The sequence below is a fragment of the Orycteropus afer genome, unplaced genomic scaffold, assembly GCF_000298275.1.
Source record: "Orycteropus afer afer isolate SDZICR_OR568_19922 unplaced genomic scaffold, OryAfe1.0 scaffold00165, whole genome shotgun sequence".
Lineage (NCBI taxonomy): Eukaryota > Metazoa > Chordata > Mammalia > Tubulidentata > Orycteropodidae > Orycteropus > Orycteropus afer.
This window is the reverse complement of record NW_006921752.1, coordinates 5,074,582-5,093,923: the sequence shown is the minus strand read 5'-3', so window position 1 is coordinate 5,093,923 and position 19,342 is coordinate 5,074,582. Positions and strand designations below refer to the sequence as shown.

At 37.9% G+C, this 19,342-nt stretch overlaps 1 protein-coding gene across 1 annotated transcript in view; it reads right to left on the bottom strand.

Moving 5' to 3' along the window:
* ATG13 (autophagy related 13) overlaps positions 1 to 10,241 on the bottom strand; it is a 36,119-nt gene extending 25,878 nt beyond the window's left edge. The window contains exons 1-5 of the mRNA XM_042781748.1: positions 10,173 to 10,241; positions 9,113 to 9,193; positions 8,527 to 8,646; positions 3,200 to 3,246; positions 840 to 980 (exon numbers count right to left, since the gene is read on the bottom strand). Of these exons, the coding sequence (XP_042637682.1) occupies positions 840 to 980; positions 3,200 to 3,246; positions 8,527 to 8,646; positions 9,113 to 9,193; positions 10,173 to 10,241 (458 nt within the window). The remainder of the gene's footprint in view (positions 1 to 839; positions 981 to 3,199; positions 3,247 to 8,526; positions 8,647 to 9,112; positions 9,194 to 10,172) is intronic.
* Positions 10,242 to 19,342: the final 9,101 nt, after the last annotated feature.

Here is a 19,342-nt window from a genome sequence, read left to right as displayed (position 1 = left end):
CAGAAGACATGAATAGACACTTCAACAAGGAGGATATTAAGGTGGCCAGCTAATACATGAAGAGATGCTCACAATCATTGGCCATCAGAGAGATGCAAATCAAAACAACAATGAGATACCATCTCACCACAGCACTGATGGCAATGTTCAACGAGACAGAAAACAACAAATGCTGGTGGGGATGTGGAGAGATTGGGACTCTCACACACTGCTGGTGGGACTGTGAAGGGATACAACCACTGTGGAAAGCAATATGGTGATTCCTTAGAAAGCTGAAATTGAAGGTAACATTTGACCCAGCAATCCCATTACTAGGTATATATCCTAGAGAGGAGAGGGCCAGGACAGGAACAGATATACGCACACTCATGTTCATTGCAGCACTAATTACAATAGCAAAAAGATGGAAACAATCTATGTGCCCATCAGCGGAAGAGTGGATAACCAAACTGTGGTACATACACATAATGGAATGCTATGCAGCACTAAAGAATAAGGTAGAGGTTTCAAAACACCGCATAATATGGATGAACTTGGAGGACATTATGTTGAATGAAATAAGTCAATCACAGAAGGACAAATATAGTATTAGTTCATTACCAGGGGTGGGAGGGGTAAGAAGGCAACACTGCAAAAAGACAAAAAAATGCATTGACCCATGTCACTTTAGTTTTGTGTATTTCACTGTACATAAATTATATTTCAATAAAATGCATTAAAAAAAAAAGTTTCAGTGGAAAAAAAAAATAATAATCACAGAATACCTGAATGCCAGTCAGGGAATGTAAAAGTGCACAATGATGAGTAAATGAACAAGATGAGCATCTACACTGTTTTACCTGTACAATATGACATATTCGTGTCCTTGTTTTCTGGACAGTCTGTAGGCTGGTGTCACCCTAGTTATAGCAAGGAGAGACTTCAGCAGCAAGGACAGTCTGTTGTATACGGTGTAGGAAACTTTGATTTCTTTATCACACCTGAGGAGCACACAGACATTGTCAGCATTCTCTATTAAACTAATATAAAGCAACGAAAGAAAACCAATTGATACAGTGTAATACTAAGTTCTGTCTAGGGACTAAGATGAATTTGGTAATATTATCCATGAGTTCTGATGGAATAAAATCTGCTTTCTAGTTCAAGTATACCATGCAGAGAGTATAACAGTCAAAAGAAATGGTTGCAATGGTGGCACTGATGCAGAGGAGGACACTGAGAGGTACAATCAAGATGAACCCTTTTGCACATACAGTATGTGTTGTCAGTGATGGCAAGCATTGATCTACAGGTGAATAGATGGGAAGACGGGCTGAATGATCAGGTAGGTCTAGGCAGGGCAGTGTGCCCATGACCATATATAAGGTTAGCAGACAATGTTTCTACATGCATATTTGTATTTGCTGTAAGAATGTCCAGGTGTATAGTAGAGCTGACAAGGGGCAAGGTTACGGTGGCTTCTTGGCCACAGCTAGCTACCCAGAGGAAGGGAGTAGTTGGACCTATGGGCTGGGGACCATGGTCGCAGGGGACATCAAGCTCAATTAGCATAACATACTACACAAAAACATTGTTCCACATCCTACTTTGGTGAGTACCAACTGAGATCTTAAAAGCTTGCAAGTAGTCATCTAGATGCAATGATGGGTCTCTCCTCGTGCAGAGCAAATAAGAATGAAGAAAACAAAGATGCATGGAAACAATCAGTCCAAGGGACTAATGGACCATGTGACCCTTAGCCTATATAGCCATGAGACCAGAAGAACTAGATGGTGCCTGGCTACCACTGCCAACCACTTGGAGGGCGATTGGTGCAGGAGATCCTGGATAGAGTGGGAGAACAATGTGGAACAAAACTCAAAATCATAAAAAAAAAAAAAAAAAAAAGACCAGGTTTACTGGTCTGATAGAACCTGGTGAGACAGACTCCTGAGACCATGGCCCCTAGCCACCTTTCAAGTCTGGAACTGAACTCACTCTTTTGGCTTCCAGCCAAATAATAGACATATGGAGTAAACATTTATATCGGGTAGATACGTTCCTTGGAGTGATCAATCATGGGAGAACAGAAGGGCAGTGTTTGCACAAGGAGACAGCTTGGGGTGGGAGTACACAGGAGGGAAGGACACAGGGAAGAGGTAACTACGGGGAGGAAGTAGAGCTGTTACATTGTGGGGAATTGCACTTAATGTCATGAGACAAAATGTGTATGAACTGCTGTATGGAAAATGAATTTGCTCTGTAAAATTTCACCCAAATCACAATTAAAATTAAAAAAAAAAAGCAACAACAAAAACAGAAACAGTTGCAAACTATGCACTGGAAATGCACAATATTAAATTTATTACTAAAATATGTATGAACAAAACACATAATTAGAGTTCTTTTTCAGTTTATTAACAGATTGTTGAGGTAAAAACCAAAGACTTTCTTTTTCATGAACTAGACACAAGCAGATGAGCACTAAAAGGACCTATTTTTTCTAGCTTTGAAGTAGTTATCTTTCTAAGAAATAAAATAACACACTTAAAAAGTAGTAATTCAATATTGCAATTACTGAAAGTATAAACATAATTTCAAGGTATCTTATGAGAAATCTAGAGAAAAATCTGTGTGGACTATAATTTTAGATTATAACCTGGCAACTGCGTTCTATTTAAGAAACAAAAATAACTCCTACATTGTACATAATTATCACTAAGATTTTTCTTTTGATGTGTTTTTTCTCAATTTTCCTATACACTCTTCTTGAAAACTAAAGATTTTCTAATCTGTCTTGAAAGAAGAAAATGAAGGAGGGAAATAACATGCATTTCTAATCCATAACCAACAGTCTTTAAAAGGAATATGAGGTACATCTTACTGGACTTCTGCCACCCAGAAAACAGACAAAATGGCTCACAAGAGCTCAAAGGGACTTAATCAGAGAACTATCTGTACTCTGGGAAAACAACAAATCTCTTTCAGTTTTCTCTGATGCTGTTTTCCCCATGGTATCTCAGTCTCTGGACTGGTGCTCCCTCTGAAGGTCTTTGCTATGCCTAGGCTGGAAGCCAAGTACTAAGTCAATTGTAGCAATGGCTTTGTTAAGTGGTCAGAATGCCCTCCATGACTCTGATAACAAAACCCTGCTTTTCACAATCATTTGCTTTATCCTCTCAGCTACCACAACCAAGCACCTCAAAAGAGAAACACTTACTTTTCATTCATTTCAAGACACCAAATTTCCAGCTCCATGGAATCTCCCTGTAGACGAAATAATTGAAAAACATTTCAGTTTTGTTTTGCTAAATTTTGTTTGTTGTTGTTGCTAAGAATATAAATAACAAAACACAGACTAATTCAACAGTTTCTACATGTACAATTCAGTGACACTAATTACATTCTTCAAGTCGTACAACCATCCTCACCCTCCTTTTCTGAACTGTTCCTCCCTTATCAACATAAACTCACTGCCCCCTAAGGTTCCTATCTAATTTTTGAAGTTGCTGTTGTCACATTGATCCCATACAGACAGTTCTTAAAAGAGCCTAATATGCAAAACAGACTTTTTTTCTTTTTTAACTAATAAAGCCAAACTACTTTTTGGTTTTAAGATCACTTCAAGGGCTACTTTTGGTTTCAGGTGTAAAGATGATCCCAAGGTAATAGTTTCAGGGGTTCATCTACCCTCCATAGCTCCAGAAAGTCTAGAGTTCATAAGAATTTGCAATTCTGTTCTGCATTTCCTCCTTTTTGATCAGGATTCTTCTGTGGAATCGTTGATCAAAATGTTTAGTAATGGTAGCCAGGCACCATCCAGTTCTTCTGGTCTCACAACAGAGCAGGTAGTTACTCATGGAGGCAATCAGTCATACATTCCATATCCTCTTCCTATTTCTGACTCTCCTTTTTCCTCTACAGTTCCAGGTGAATAGAGACCAATTGCAGAATGAACTAGGAGATAGAACAGAAACACTAAACATGTTATTAGGCCAGTTATCTGAGATCCCATGAAACCATGATCCTAAACCTCCAAACCAAGAAACCAGATCTCATGAGGTGTTTGGTTGTACATAAAAAGCCTTAGCAGCTATTCTTTTTTATTTGTTGTTGTGGTAAATATACCAATCATACAACTTTTGCCAATTCAACTTTTTACAACTTATTGACAACATTTATAATAATTGGCCGTGCAACTCTACCCTTAATTAATGCAAATTTTACATCACCATTAACCACCCCCACCCCTGGAACAAACTCTGGTTGCTATACATTTGCCTTTTCTTGTCTTTTTATATAAGTGAGGTCATAGAATATTTGTCCTTTTGATTGATTTATTTTATTCAGTACGTCTTTAAGTTCCATCTATATGGTAACACGTATCAAGATTTCATTTTTCCTACTGGCTGAGTGGCATCCCATTGTATGTATGCACTACATTTTGTTTATTCATTCTTCCGCTGACATGCATTTAGGTTGTTTCCACCTTGCGGCTATTGTGAATAGTGCTGTGGTGAACACTGCAAGTCTCTTTTTGAGTCTCCCCTTTCAAGTCCTTTGGGTATACACCTAGGAGTGAAATTGCTGGGTCACGTGGTAGTTCTATTTTTAGTTTTTGGGAATCACAACACTGTTTTCCACAACAGCTATACCATTTTGCACCCCCTCCCCCACAAAGGACAAAGGTTCCATTTCCCCACATTCTCGCCAACATTTATTTTTCTTTTTTTAAAAGAAATCTTGGCTATCTTAGTGGGAGTGAAATGGTATTATATGTCACTGTGGTTTTGACTTGCATCTCTCTGATTTCTAATGATGCTGAGCATCTTTTCATGTGTTTGGTGGCCATCTGAATGTCCTCTATGTCTCTTCCTTTACCCACATTATGACTGTGCTTTTTTTGATAACTGTCAAAATTTTATACATACTTTGGTGTGGTAGTTAAGTCTGTGTGTCAACTTGGCTGGGTCTGGTTGAGTGGCTGGGCAGCTGGATGTAGTATTCCCCATGATGAGACTGGTAATCAACTCCATTGTGCAATCTACTGTGAGCAGCTGAGTAAGCTGCCTTTGGGATGTGGTCTGCTTCCTGTATATAAGGAGAAGCCTTGGGGAACGGTCTCTAGCTTATGGCACTCTTGAACCCTGCATGTAGCCGTGTTGTTGTTCCGCAGCCTGCCATGCTCTGCCAACTTGGGACTTTCAATGGACTTGAATTAATGGCCTGCCATGTGGTTTGGTAATATCGGGACTGTGCCTTTTTACTTGTCAAACCTTGGGCTTGTCAGCCTCAGCAGCCAGCAGCTGAGTGAAGAAAAGCCTCCAGCTTCAGTGGGCCAGGAGCAAGAGGCAGAGCTGAAACCCAACGCTGAGGGGGTTTCACCCAGCCCCTAGAGCCTGGCACTTTGAACTCGGACTTAAAGCCTCCAAACTGTAATAGGATAAACTCCTGTTTCATCAAGCCATCCCATTTGTGGTTTATTCTTGTCAGAGTGGTACTAAGTAACCAAAAACACTTTGGTTACTAGATTCTTGTTGGATATATAGTTTCTGAAGATATTCTCACAATTAGTAAGTTGTCTTTTCACTTTTTTTTGTAAAATCTTTTGACGAACACAAGTTTTTAATTTCTGCTATTTGTACTTTCATTATTAGATAATTGTTGAAAGCTAGAATTTTATGACTAGTTTGCACATTCAAGTCCTTCATCAATTTTTAATTTGTTTTTGTGTATGGTGTAGGGTAGATTTGTTTCATTTTTCTGCACGTGGAAATGCAACTTTCCCAGCACCATTTATTGAAGAGACTCTTCTTTCCCCATTGAATGGATTTTAGCATCCTTGTCAAAAATTCACTTGCATGATCAAGTGAATTTATGGTGGGTTTATTTCTGGACTCTCAATTCTATTCCATTAGTGTAGGTATCTATCATTACACTAGTACCAGGTTGTTTTGATTACTGCAGCTGTACAGTAAATTTAAAAATCAGGAAGTCTAAGTCCTCTTACTTTGTTCTTCTCTTTCAACAGTTTTAGCTATTCTGTGTATCTTGCCATTCCATACAAAAGTAAGGATTAGTTTTTCCATTTCTGTAAAGAAGGTTGCTGGAATTTTGATTAGGGTTGTGTTGATCTATAGATCACTTTGGGTAGTACTTACATGTTAACAACATGAAGTTTTCCGATTCATGAACATGGGACAGCTTTCCATTTATTTAAGTGTTGTTTAATCTCTTTCAGCAGTATTTATAGTTTTCATTGTGTAAGTCCTTCATGTCTCTGGTTAAATTTATTACTAGGTATTTTATTCTCTTAGATGGTATCATAAGTGGAATTTATGATAAGTAATTTCCCTTTTAAATTTCTCATTGCTGGTATATAGAAACACAACTGAGTTTTGTTTGCTGATCCTGTATCCTGCATCTTTGCTAAATTCTTCTATTAGCACTAGAAGTTTAAAAACATTTCAGTTTTTTTAATTACCTCTTTTTTCTTATTACAAGGAACTACACAATCACTGTAAAAATACTGAAAATTATAGACAAGCAAAGAGGAAAAAAATGAGTATCACCTTATAATTCAACTATTTTTCTAAATAAAAGAATAGTATCATGTCACACTATACATACTATTTTTATCACTTGCTGTTTTCTTAATAAATACATTGTGACATTTTCCTTATCATTAAAAAATCTGCATAATTTTTAATGGTTGCATAGTATTCCACCAGGTGAATCTATAATCTTATCCAACCAACCCCTCCATTGGACATAGAGGTTGTTTCTAATTTTTCACTACTATAAACAATATTGTGATAAATAGCCTTGAGGCTAAAACTATGTACCTATCTTGAATGAATTTCTTAAGGCAAATTTCCAGAATTAGGAATGCTAGCTCAGAGAATATAAATGTTTTTAAAGATTTTTGATGTTTATTTCCATATTACCCTTCAGAAAAATTGATGTTTTTCAGATGGAAGAGCCTTTCCCTCCCTCCAGTTCTACAGGGGTTATTTTTAGGCCCACTCTCAGTCAAGGAATACCTTAACAAGTTCCTTAAAAATATTTTTTAACTGTTTCATGTCTTTAGCCAAACTGTTCATCTCCATGAACAGACTTATTTAGCATAGTAGATAAGAAAGATAGGAAACTAAAGCTAGAATCCCTCAACTTGGTACATCTTCTTGAGAAGGATAGTTGCCATACCTTTAAACACAAGTAGACTTTTTACAAATCATTTGGAAGAGGGCTAATTTATGGAGTAGAGAATTGATTTTCACTTCTTCCAGATCAAATTTAAATATGTATTCTTAGTATATATCCTTGTCATCAAGCTGTCAGCTTTAAATGACAGGATGAATTTGAATTCCGTCCCATATCCTAAAATACCAAGAAAGACTAGATACTAGAGAATATACAAAGCGAGTTATGTGGTTTCTCTAGGACAATCAGAACAGTTTATAATTAGATTTCCCAAGAAATGATGCCTGAGAGAGGGAAGAATTCTTTAAGGATTCCTTTTGTACTCTATATGGATACTAAGAAAATAACCCACAGTTTAAATGAAATTAAATAAAGAATCATACATAAATGTAATATTATTTAGTGCTATAGCGTCCATGGAATAAGTATTAACATCATTCATTTAACAAAATTTGAGAGTCTTCAAATTGTCATTTCAGCACTGTGCTAGGCATTAAGGACATAAAGATGATTACTTACATATATACCCTGCCTCATTTCAAAAAAAGAACTTAAGGAACTATGAAGATAAATAAGATGGGGCATAGCCACTGACCTCAAGAACACAAACACGTGTGGACAGCCTACTAAATGTCACACTTTACAAGTAAGGATTAAATGAAAAAATAATATACTCCTGCAAGACAGGCCACTCCTTGGAAGGAAGGTTGGGCAATCTACTTCCATAATAATACCGCCTCAGAAACCCAAGGAGGGGTCGCTATGAGTCAGGTCTGACTCAATGGCACATAACAACAACAACAACAGCAGCAAGACGGGTCAAGTGCCATTTAGTTAGGTGGTGTTGGTGGGGGTGGGGTTTAGCAATTTGGCCAAATTACTCAGCTGGGTTCTAAACCTAGAGCTGCCTAGCTCCCAAGCCTACATTACTACACCATGCAGTCTCCCAGTTTAGTAGTAGAAAGAGATTAACATGTAAATAATAATACCTGCCTCAGTCCAAACATGCAAGATGAGTAAAAGTACATTTTAATAAAATCACAATACAGCAAGTTATACTCTATAAAAAAAGCACAGTAAGAGCAATTACCTCTCCCAGTAGAAGAGGGGTATTTTCTAGAGCAAGAGGATCTTGAATGATGAGCAGAAATATATCATATGAATATAACAGCAAAGTGCCTACTCCAAGTGGATGAATGAATAAGTACAAAACCCAAGACCTCTTTAGAGAATGATGAAAAGTTCAAAGGGGGAAGAGGCAGGAATAAGGTCGAGAAGTGAGCTAGGACCAGAGTGCGAACAGCCTTGAGCACCAAGCAGACATCATCCTGGCCATAACCTTACCTCAGAAGTCTTGAGTGAGATCTCCACACACATAGACCTCCCGACAGCAGGCAGCTGCCCTGCCAGTGCCTTTTTTGCTTCATGTGTAACCTCTGGGATGTCCTTGATTGCTAGGTTGAACTAGAAAACAAAAGGGACTTCTGAATCCTCAATACAAGGGACATTATGGAAACATGAAATAAGGTTTTACATTAGGCAATGTGGATGGACACTGCTTTGATTAATGAGGACATGTATTCACTTCTCCCTTCCCCATTGAAAGATATCCTGCATCAAAGGCCCAAATCTCAGGTTGAGAAAAATAATTACCTATTATAAAGATTAGTTAACAAAATATTATTTTTGTCTTCTAAGGACTTAGTTTTTCACCTATCACAGCAGAAAGCCAAGAACTAAATAAATCCAGGAATAACATTAGATGAAGAACATACTTTCCAAGTAAAGGGTTCAAACAGAATTAGATGTTTTAATGGTATGATTTAGTAATACTGTAAACAGTATTCTATACTATTTAACTTAAGAACTTTAAATTCATTCCTGTGAGAAACACCACAGTATGCCCCTTAACAAAGACCTGGATTTTTACCCAGTCTGAACCCGTTGGGGATGAAGATGAACGAGTACAAATCTTCTCACCAAGTCGAGCCTGGACAATCACTTGGACAGTCTAAAAAAAGCACAAACAAAAAAAAAACATAGATAAAAGGTCTTAAAAACAGATTTGGCTCCTAATCCAATGCAGGGTTAAAAAGACACTAATTAATCATAACTGTAACTCAGGAAAGGGGAGAATTTAAAACATTCAAGAACAGATGAACAAAGAGAAAACTGTAACCAAAAAATAAATCAATAATACTGTAAACGGTCCTGAAGATATAGTGCCAACCAATCATAGGAACTATAGTGTAAGGCTTGGAATCTGCGTTATCCTCACATGGCAGAAGAAATGCTGCACATGGTGGCCATGACTTTCACAAAGAAACAAGTCCAACTGTGGGTTTAAATATTCACTGCCACAAACTTATGTAATCATAGTAGATTTAATCTAAGAACCTCCACAATTATTCATATTGCTTGGCCCATATGGCAAAAACCTTCCAAATAATTTTATAACCAGAATCTGTATTGTATGGATTGTTCTAGCATGGCAATGGCTGAGAGGAGGAATGACAGAAGCAAAATGATTTTATTTTCAGTTTGGGAAAGTATAACTTTTAAAGCATACAAAATTCAGTTTTAACTCTCCATTTACCAGAAGGGGAACAATAAAGTTAGGCATTTCAGAGTAAATTGATGCTTAAAGAAAGATGCCCTAAATACTGACCATTTTGACTCACAGTCTTTTTTCTCACCCGAGGGAACATACTGTGCCAATAACCTGGCACAATGGCCTGACATTTCTGAAAATGGCCTTGGAAAAAAAATTTTTTTGGACTAGTAGCTGTGGAAAATTAGAAGCTACTTTCTAGTTACACCCCCAGTTACACCCCCAACCTTCACAGTTTGGTTTACAACAGACAGAAGTCTCCCTTAAAATGGGCAAGCTGCAAGCTGTTATGCTACTTTTCCAAAGACAGTTCTCAAAAGGGAGAAGTGTGGAAGTTATTTCTATAAGAGTTCTAGGCTCAAGAGAATGGACATATTACCTTGAGGGCAAAAAACTTAATGAACTTGTCCAGGTCCTTCCTGTCTTGGGAATTGAGATCAGTTTCCATTGCCTACAGGAATCTAAAACAGGGGGAAAAAAAGATGAAAAAGTGACCAGCATCTTTAAAAAGGGATTGCTACATCAAAGCATACAGAGATGATACTACTAGCTGTATGAATAGTAAAGTGGGAGTGAGAAGAAAAATTATTTTTTCCCTTTAACTAAAGATATCAAAATGAAAAATATTAAGATGTGAACATTATCTTTTGAGGAAAAGAGCTATTTATCTAGGAACCCAAAAAACGGACAAGGATAAGACAATTTACCTGAATTTAAAACTCTGAGCTTTACAAAGAACTTTTTTTTAAAATATATATATATATGCTTTATTATCCAGGATACTGAGGACTTAACGAGTCTCAGTAAGACAAAATTCCTCTAAATCAACAAAAATTAATTTGTATTCCTTTAAAAGATTATTAAATCAATTTAATTTTTGGAGGGGGAATAATGGACCCCTTTGAGAATCTGAATTCTCAAAGTCATTCTCCAAAAATTGCACACATATGGAAACATTTGATATAATTCCAAGGAGTTCATGGATTTTATGAAGCATACCATGAATCCCTCAGGTTGAAATGGTTTGAAATGGGGTTTAATGTGAGGAAGAAAAGTATTTAGGTGGAGAAAAGCATGAACAAAGAGTTACATAACCAAAAGAGAGCAAAAATGGGTTTGGAAACAAAGATTCCAGTTTTCCAAAGGACTGCACATGGATGGGGAAGTAGTAAAGTGGTGGTGCAGTGTGTATGGCATTTATCTGACTGCTAACCAGAAGGTTGGAGGTTCAAACCTACCAGCTGCTCCGCGGATGAAAGATAGGGCAATTTACTTCCGTAAAGATTTACTGCCTTGGAAACCCAGTGGGGGTCACTATAAGTCAGAATCAACTTGATGGCAGTGGGTTTTGGGGAAGTGGAAAGGCTGCTTGGGGCCAGACCAAGAGGGTATTAGACACAACACCAGAGCATGATCTGCATCTTGTTCATTGCCATCAAGTCACTGCTGACTCATGTGTGCACCTACTGTGCCAGAAGTGGGGGCCTATTCCAGACTTTTGAGAAATGACACAGTGGATGTATCATCTCAATGGTGCTTTAAAAACATAGCTTTCCTGGAATAATGCAGAACAATTTTAAATATGAAAAATTCAGGGAAATCATTTAGGTCCTTGGCAATAATTTAGTTACAATGCATAGTTCAGGCTAAAACCCTAGCACAGGCATGGTTTGAAAGCAGTATGCATGGAAGATATTTTAAAAGAAGAGCTGACAGGATTTAAGGACTAACCACAAAAAGGAAACAAAAGGAGCCAGGGTTTAAAGTTGAGTCCCTGAGAAGCAAGTTTAACAGAGTTTTCAGTTAACAAAGACCAGGGAAGCCAGAATGGGAGCTAATTTTAAGAAGAGGTGTAAATAAAAGAGGAAAGTTGGAAGAAAAAAAAATAAGTATAGGGTTTTTAAAAAAACAAAACAAAACATTGCTTATTAAGGTATAACTCACATGGAGTAAAATACACAAATCTTAGACATATAGCTCAATAGTTTTTAATGTATATATACATATATACTCATGTAACAATGACTAAAGATATAAATATTTCCAATATTTCAGAAGGCTCCTTTACGCCCCTTCAGTCAATACTCACCCAAAGGAAACTATTATTCTCACCTCTATCACCATAAATTGTTTTTCTCTGTTGTCAAATTTCTTATAAGTGAAATCATATAGCATGAATTCTTTTGTGTGTAGCTTTGGTTATTAAACATTTTATCTGTGATATTCACCTATATTGCTTCACGTAGCAATAGTTTATTCTTTTTTGCTAAGTAGTACTCTATTTTATGACTATACCACCATTTACTTATCAATTCCACTGTTGATAAACATTTGTGTTGTTTCTTGTTTTAGCCATTATATTCTCATATATGCCATGTGGTGAATGTAAGCACCCATCGATATCAGAGGTAAAGCCAGGAGTGAAAGTGCTGGGTCACAGAGTACACGTATTTTCAGCTGAATATATACCACCAAACATTTTTCCAGAGTGTCTCTACCAATTTACACCAGCAGTGTTCTAGTCATTCCACATCTTTAACAACACTTGGTACTACCAATTCTTTAGTTTTAGACATTGTGGTAGGGGTATGGTTGTTGTTATGTGTCATTGAGTCAGACCCAACTCAGAACAACCCCACCTTGGGTTTCCGTGGCAGTGTCACTATGGAAGTAGATTTCCCCATCTTCCTTCCGAGAAGTGGCTGGTGGGTTTGAACTGCCAGCCTTCTGGTTAGCAGTCAAGTGCCTTAGGCACTATGCTACCAGAGCTCCCGGGGGTGTGGTGATATGTCATTTAATATACATTTCTTTGATGACTGCATTTCTCCTATCAGTACCTTTTTATAATCTTATTGTTTGGATATACTTTTTTTGTGAATTTTAAAAATAGGGCTTTCTTACTGAATTGTAGTTTTTATGTTGTTGTTGTTGTTAGGTGCCATCAAGTTGGTCCTGACTCATAGCCAGGTCCCCTTTCCTAGTCTGCCTTAGTCTTATAATGTAATGATGCACTGCCGTCGAGTCAAATCCAACTCGTAGCTTAGTCTTGTAGCTCCACTAAAACCTGTCCACGGTTGGCTCAGTTGGTATATGAAATACCAGTAGCACAGCACCACAGCAACATTTAAGCTGACACAGTACAACAAACAGATGGGTGATGGAAGTTTTATATACATATATATATATTCTCTGGATATAAGGACTTTGTTGTTAGGTATACTGCAAGTATCTCTTCCCAGTTTATGGCTTGCCTTTTCTTATGAAATCTCTTTCTTTTTTATAAAACAAAACAAAAACAGATTTGTTGAGTTATAAATGACAAAGTGAACATATTTAGAGTATACAATTTGTTAAGTTTTCACACATGTATATACCTGTAAATGCTTTACAATAAACAAGAAAGTGATTATATCTACTCTCAAAAGTTTCCTCACATCCCTTTGTAATGTCCCCTGTTTAGTGCCTTCTTGGGAGCCTCAGTGGCTCACCAGTTAATTTGAGCGCTCGGCTGCTTACCAAAAGCTTGGCAGTTAAAGTCCACCCAGTAGCTCACTGACAGAAAGGTCTGGTGATCTGCTTCCAAAAAGATAGCAATAAAACCCTATGGGGTAATCCTGCTCTGTCACATGGGGTCACCATGAGTTGGAATCAACTCAATGGCACCAAACAACAGCCCCTCCTCAATCCTCGCCCTCATCCTCAAGCTACCAGAGAAGCTTTCTAACACCAGAGACCCTATCTGCATCTTCTAGAGTTTTATATAAATGGAATCATATAGTACGCACTTTTTATGTTGTTGCCTAGGTCAACAGTTCATTCCTTTGTATTGACACTTAGTATTCCTCTTGATCTTTGCTTTTATGATTAGACATTTTTTTCAGTGCTCTGTTTAAGAAATCTCTGCTGATCTCAGTCATGAAGATATTCTCCTACATTATCTTCAAGAAACACTATTTTACCTTTCACATTTATATTCTGACCCATCTCAATTTTTATATACGATGTCAGTCTGGATAAAAGTTCTTATTTTTAAAAAACAAGTAAGTTCCATTTATTAATAGGTTGAATTGAAAACAAAACAAACCACAAAAAACAGAAAATCAGTCTGAAAATGCCAACTTAGGAACTAATGGAAAAGGTTAAGAATGAGGCCAAGGTTGCATATAAAAACTGGATATTCGTGAAAAAGAAGTGATAGTTAAAACTATAGGTGTAGATGAATCAACAAGGAAGAGAATAGAAAAAGACCCTTGGCACTACTTCAAGAAACTATGAGAGATCTACATAAATGGAAGCACATACCATACTCATGGATAGGAAGATTGAACATTGTGAAAATATAAATACTACCCAAAGCAATCTACACATTCAATGCAATCCTGATCCAGATTCTATCAACATTCTTTAAGGACTTGGAAACACCAATCACTAATTGGTGGCGCAGTGCTTAAGACATCTGACTGCTAATGAGAAGGCTGGTGGTTCAAACCTACCAACCACTCCTCAGAAGGAAGACTGGGCAATCTATTTCCGTAGAAATACCACTTCAGAAACCCAAGGAGGGGTCGCTATGAGTTGGAAATGACTCGACAGCAGTGAGGTTATTTTTTTTTTTTAATTTTATATGGTAAGAAAAGAAACCTCAGATAAAAGCAAACCACCACTGGATTGCAAAACCTTTCATATAGCTACGGCAGCTGAAATAGCCTGACATTGATACAGTGACAGACACCAGTGGAACAGAATTGAGGACCCAGAAATAGCTGATCTTTGACCAAAGTCCATTAAATGGGGAAGAGATAGTCTCTTTAACTAATGGTGCTCGCAAAACTGGGTATCCATTTGCAGAAAAATGAACCAAGATCCATACCTCATGCCATACACAAAAACTAATTCCAGATGGATCAAAGACTTAAATGTGAAACGTCAAACTATAAAGTTCAACAAACAAAAAATAGAGGCAAACTTAGGGTCCCTAAGTTATGGCATAAAAAGACTATCAAGCATAACCCAAAATGTACAAACAGTAGAAGATAAAATACATGATTGGAATCTTTAATTGACACTTAGTATTAGGAACTCTGGTAGCGTAGTGGCTAAAGCACTTGACTGCTAACCAGAAGGCTGGCGGTTCAAACCCACCAGCCACTCCTCGGAAGGAAGGTTGGGCAATCCTACTTCCGTAGTGATACTGCCTCGGAAGCCCAAGGAGGGGTCGCTATGAGTTGGGGCCAACTCGACGGCACATAACAACAACAACATTCCTCTTGATCTTTGCTTTTACGAATATTTATATCAGGTAGGTATACTCCTTGGAACAATCAACCATGGGAGATCAGGAGGGCAGAATGTGCACTGAGAGACATCTCAGAGGGCAAGAATGCATAGGAAAGGACAAAGGGAAAAGGTAACCACAGGAAGGAAGTGGGAAGAAAGCTGTTACATTATAATGATTGCAATCAAGATCATGAAACAAAATGTGTATGAACTGCTGTATGGAAAATGAATTTGCTCTGTAAACTTTCACCCAAATCACAATTAAAAAGGAAAGAAAAATATCCTTGAAAATATCTATGTAAAAGAGCCATAAAAAGGAATGCATAGAGACCAGAACTAACCAAACAGGAGGCAAAATCATTTCTAAGCAGTTTTCATTGAAATCAAGGGAAAAGAAAAGTTTCAAAATAAAAGGGGATTGGCTAAATAGTATAAAATTCTCCACAGATGAAGGGAAAGAACAGAAAAAGCCACTGGATTTGGCATTATGCTTATAATGACCTTTGAGGGGGTGGTTTCTTACAGTGGTAGTGAGGAAAGGACGCAGCTACTTTTGAGAAGTTAAATAGGGAAAGACCTCAAGCTTTTTGTTCAAAGGATTTTGTCCTATAGTGATACGAGCAAATTTATGTTGTTAGGAGATGTTGAATGGGCTCCGAATTTTAGCAACCCTATATACAACAGAATGAAAAAAATTGCCTGGTCCTGTGCCATCCTTACAATTCTTGTTATGCATGGGGCCACTGCTATCGCCACTGTGCCAATCCATCTTGTTGAAGGTCTTCCCCTTTTTTGCTGACCCTCCAAGTTACCAAGCATGATATCCTCTTCCAGACATTGGTCCCTTCTGACATGACTAAAGTTGTTGTTAGGTGCCACAGAGTTGTCTCTGATTCATAGAGACCTTATGCACAACAGAACGAAACACTGCCCAGTCCTATGCCAGCCTCACAACCCCTGCTATACCTGAGCCCATCGTTGCAGCCACTGTGTCAATCCATCTCATTGAGGGCCTTCTCCTTTTTCATTGACCCTCCACTTTACCAAGTATGATATCCTTCTCCAGGGAATGATTCCTTCTGATAACATGACCAAAGTAGGTGAGATGAAGTCTGGCCATTCTCAATTCCAAGGAGCACTGCGGCTGCACTTCTTCCAGGACAGATCTGTCAGTTCTTTTAGCAGACTATGGTACTCTTTAGTATTCTTCTCCAACACCACAACTCAAAAGCATCAACACTTCTTCAGTCTTCCTTATTTGTTGTCCAGCTCTCACATGCTTAAGAGGTGGTTGAAAATACCATGGCTTCGGGTTAGGCATACATTTCTTTGAAGACACATCTTTGCTCTTCATCACTTGAGAGAGGTCTTTTGCAGCAGATATGATTGATGCAATATGTCATCTGATGTCTTCACTGCTCCTTCCATTGGTGTTGATTATAGAAACAAGTAATACAAAGTCCCTGACAACTTCAATCTTTCTTTCCATCCATCGTGAAGCTGTTTATTAGACCAGTTGTGAAGATTTTTGTTTTCTTTATATTGAGGTATAATCCATACAAGACCAAAGTAGGTGAGATGAAATCTGGTCATTTTTACTTCTAAGGAGCATTCCAGATGTACTTCTTTCAGGACAGATTTGTTCTTCTGGCAGTCCACAGTTATTTTTAGTATTATTCTCCAACACCACAATTTAGAGGCATTAACTCTTCTCTTCCTTATTTATTATCCAGCATGCAGTTGAGGAGATTGAAAATACCATGGCTTGAGTTAGGCTCACCTTAGTCTTCACAGTCACATCTTTGCTTCTTAACACTTTAAAGAGGTCTTTTGTAACACATCTGCCCAATGCAATACATAATCTGATTTCCTGACTGCTACTTTCATATGTGTTGATTGTGGATCCAAGTAAAATGAAATCCCTGACAAGTTCAATCTTTTCTCCATTTATCCATTATCTGTTAGTCTGTTGTACTGTGGTAGCTTGGGTGTTGCTGTGAGGCTGGAAGCTATGCCACCAGTATTTCAAGTACCAGCAGGCATCTATAGTGGACAAGTTTCAGCAGAGTTTCCAGACTAAGACTAACTGGGAAGAAGGACAGGGGCTATCCACTTCTGAAAAAAATGGAGACTAAAAGCCTGATGAATAACAGTGAAACACTGATATATTACTGGAAAACTTTATGAACAGCAGTGAAACACTGATACAGTGTCAGATAATGAGCCCCTCAGGTTGGAAGGCACTCAAAATATGATTAAGGAAGACCTGCCTCCAAAAGTAAAGTTGACCTTAATGACGTAGATGGTCTAAAGCTTTCAGGCCTTCATTTGCTGATGGGGTGCGATTCAAAATGGGAAGAAATACCTGCAAACATTCAGTAATAATCAGAACATGGAACGTACGAAGTATGAAACTAGGAAAATTAGAAGTTGTCAAAAATGAAATGGAATGCATGAAGATTGGTATCTTAGGCATTAGTGAGCTGAAATGGACTGGTACTGGCCGTTTTCAATCATATATAGGCTATTATGCTGGGAATGACAAACTGAAGAGGAATTGTGTTGCATTCATCATCAAAAAGAACACTTCAAGATCTATCCTGAAGTATAAAGCTATCAGTGATAGGATAATATACATATGCCTACAAGGAAGACCAGTTAATACTACTAATATTCAAATTTAAACATAAACCACTAAAGCCAAAGATGAAGAAATTGAAGATTTTAACCAACTTCTACAGTCTGAAATTGACCAACTTTGCAATCAAGATGTATTGTTAATTACTGGTGATCAGAATGCGAAAGCTGGAAAGAAGAAACTTCAGTAGTTAGAAAATACTGCCTTGGTGATAGAAATGATGCCTAAGATTACATGATGGAATTTTGTAATACCAACAACTTATTCACTAAAGATACCTTTTTTTCAACAACATAAATGGCAACTGTATACATAGCTCTTGCCATATAGAATAGATAGGAATCAAATCAACTGTGCTGTGGAAGGGGGCAATGGAGAAACTCAATATCATCAGTCAAAACAAGGCCAGGGGCTGACTGTGCAACAGACCATCAATTACTCATATGCAAGTTCAAGTTGAAACTGAAGAAAATTAAATCAAGTCCATGACAGCCAAAATATGACCTTGATTATATCCCACCTGAATTTAGAACCTAATCTGAAGAGTAGATTCGATGCAGTGAACACCAAATGACCAAAGCCCAGATGATTTGTGGGATGACATCAAGATCATACATGAAGAAAGCAAAAGATTAAAAGATAGGAAGGAAACAAAAGACCAAAATGGATGTCAGAAGAGACTCTGAAACCTGCTCTTGAACAAAGAGTAGCTAAAGTAAATTAAATAAATGAAAAGATAATACAGCTGAACAGGACATTTCAAAGGGCGTCTTGAGAAGACAAAGTAAAGTATTATAATGAACTCCAAACACCTAAAGTTAGAAAACCAAAAGTGAAGAACAAACACACTTGGCATTTCTCAAACTGAATGAACTGAAGAAAAAATTCCAGCCCTGAATTGCAATACTGAAGGATTCTATGGGCAAACTAATGAACTATGTAGGAAGCTCCTCTGGGCTGTTGTTAGCCCTTTGCTGACCCACACCCCCCGGTCTTGAGCCCGTGCATGCCCTCGAGGATGCTGGCACAGTAGGGAGTTGGGAGGTCAGTGGCCCCAAAAGTACCAGAAGAGCCCAGGACCTTCCCACAGAGCCTCCGTGGAGAGAAAAACCTCCCGGAGAGCCAGCGCCTGGAATTCAGACTTCTAGCCTCCAGAAGCTGAGTAACCCCAAGGATACTCTGGACCTGGATGACTAAAAAGGTGCGACATTCCCCTTGTTACTCTTATACCCCACCCCTGCAATGGAGGATCGGCCATCCCCATTCCCACCCACCTTCTGGGCCCGCAGGAACTCCATCCCACTCTGTATGCTTGGATGGAGCCTGGGTGCCCTGCCCTCCCCCAATTTTTTTTTTTTCTTTTCTCTTTTTTCTGGTTTTTAGTTTGCTTGCTTTTGTCTGTTTTAAAACTACTACTATTATTAATATTTTTGTCCTTTTTACTATTATTCCCCTCCCAGGTCCTAGTTTCCAGCTTTTTCTTTTCGCTGTTCCTGGCTGCAAAATTTTTTTCTTCTTTTTTCTCAGGGTTAACCCCGTTCCTTGTTTTTATTTTTGTATTTTTCCCATTTTTTTCTTCATTATTCTCCTCTGCCTTTTTTCTCTTAAATTATAGAACAATATCATTAATATCA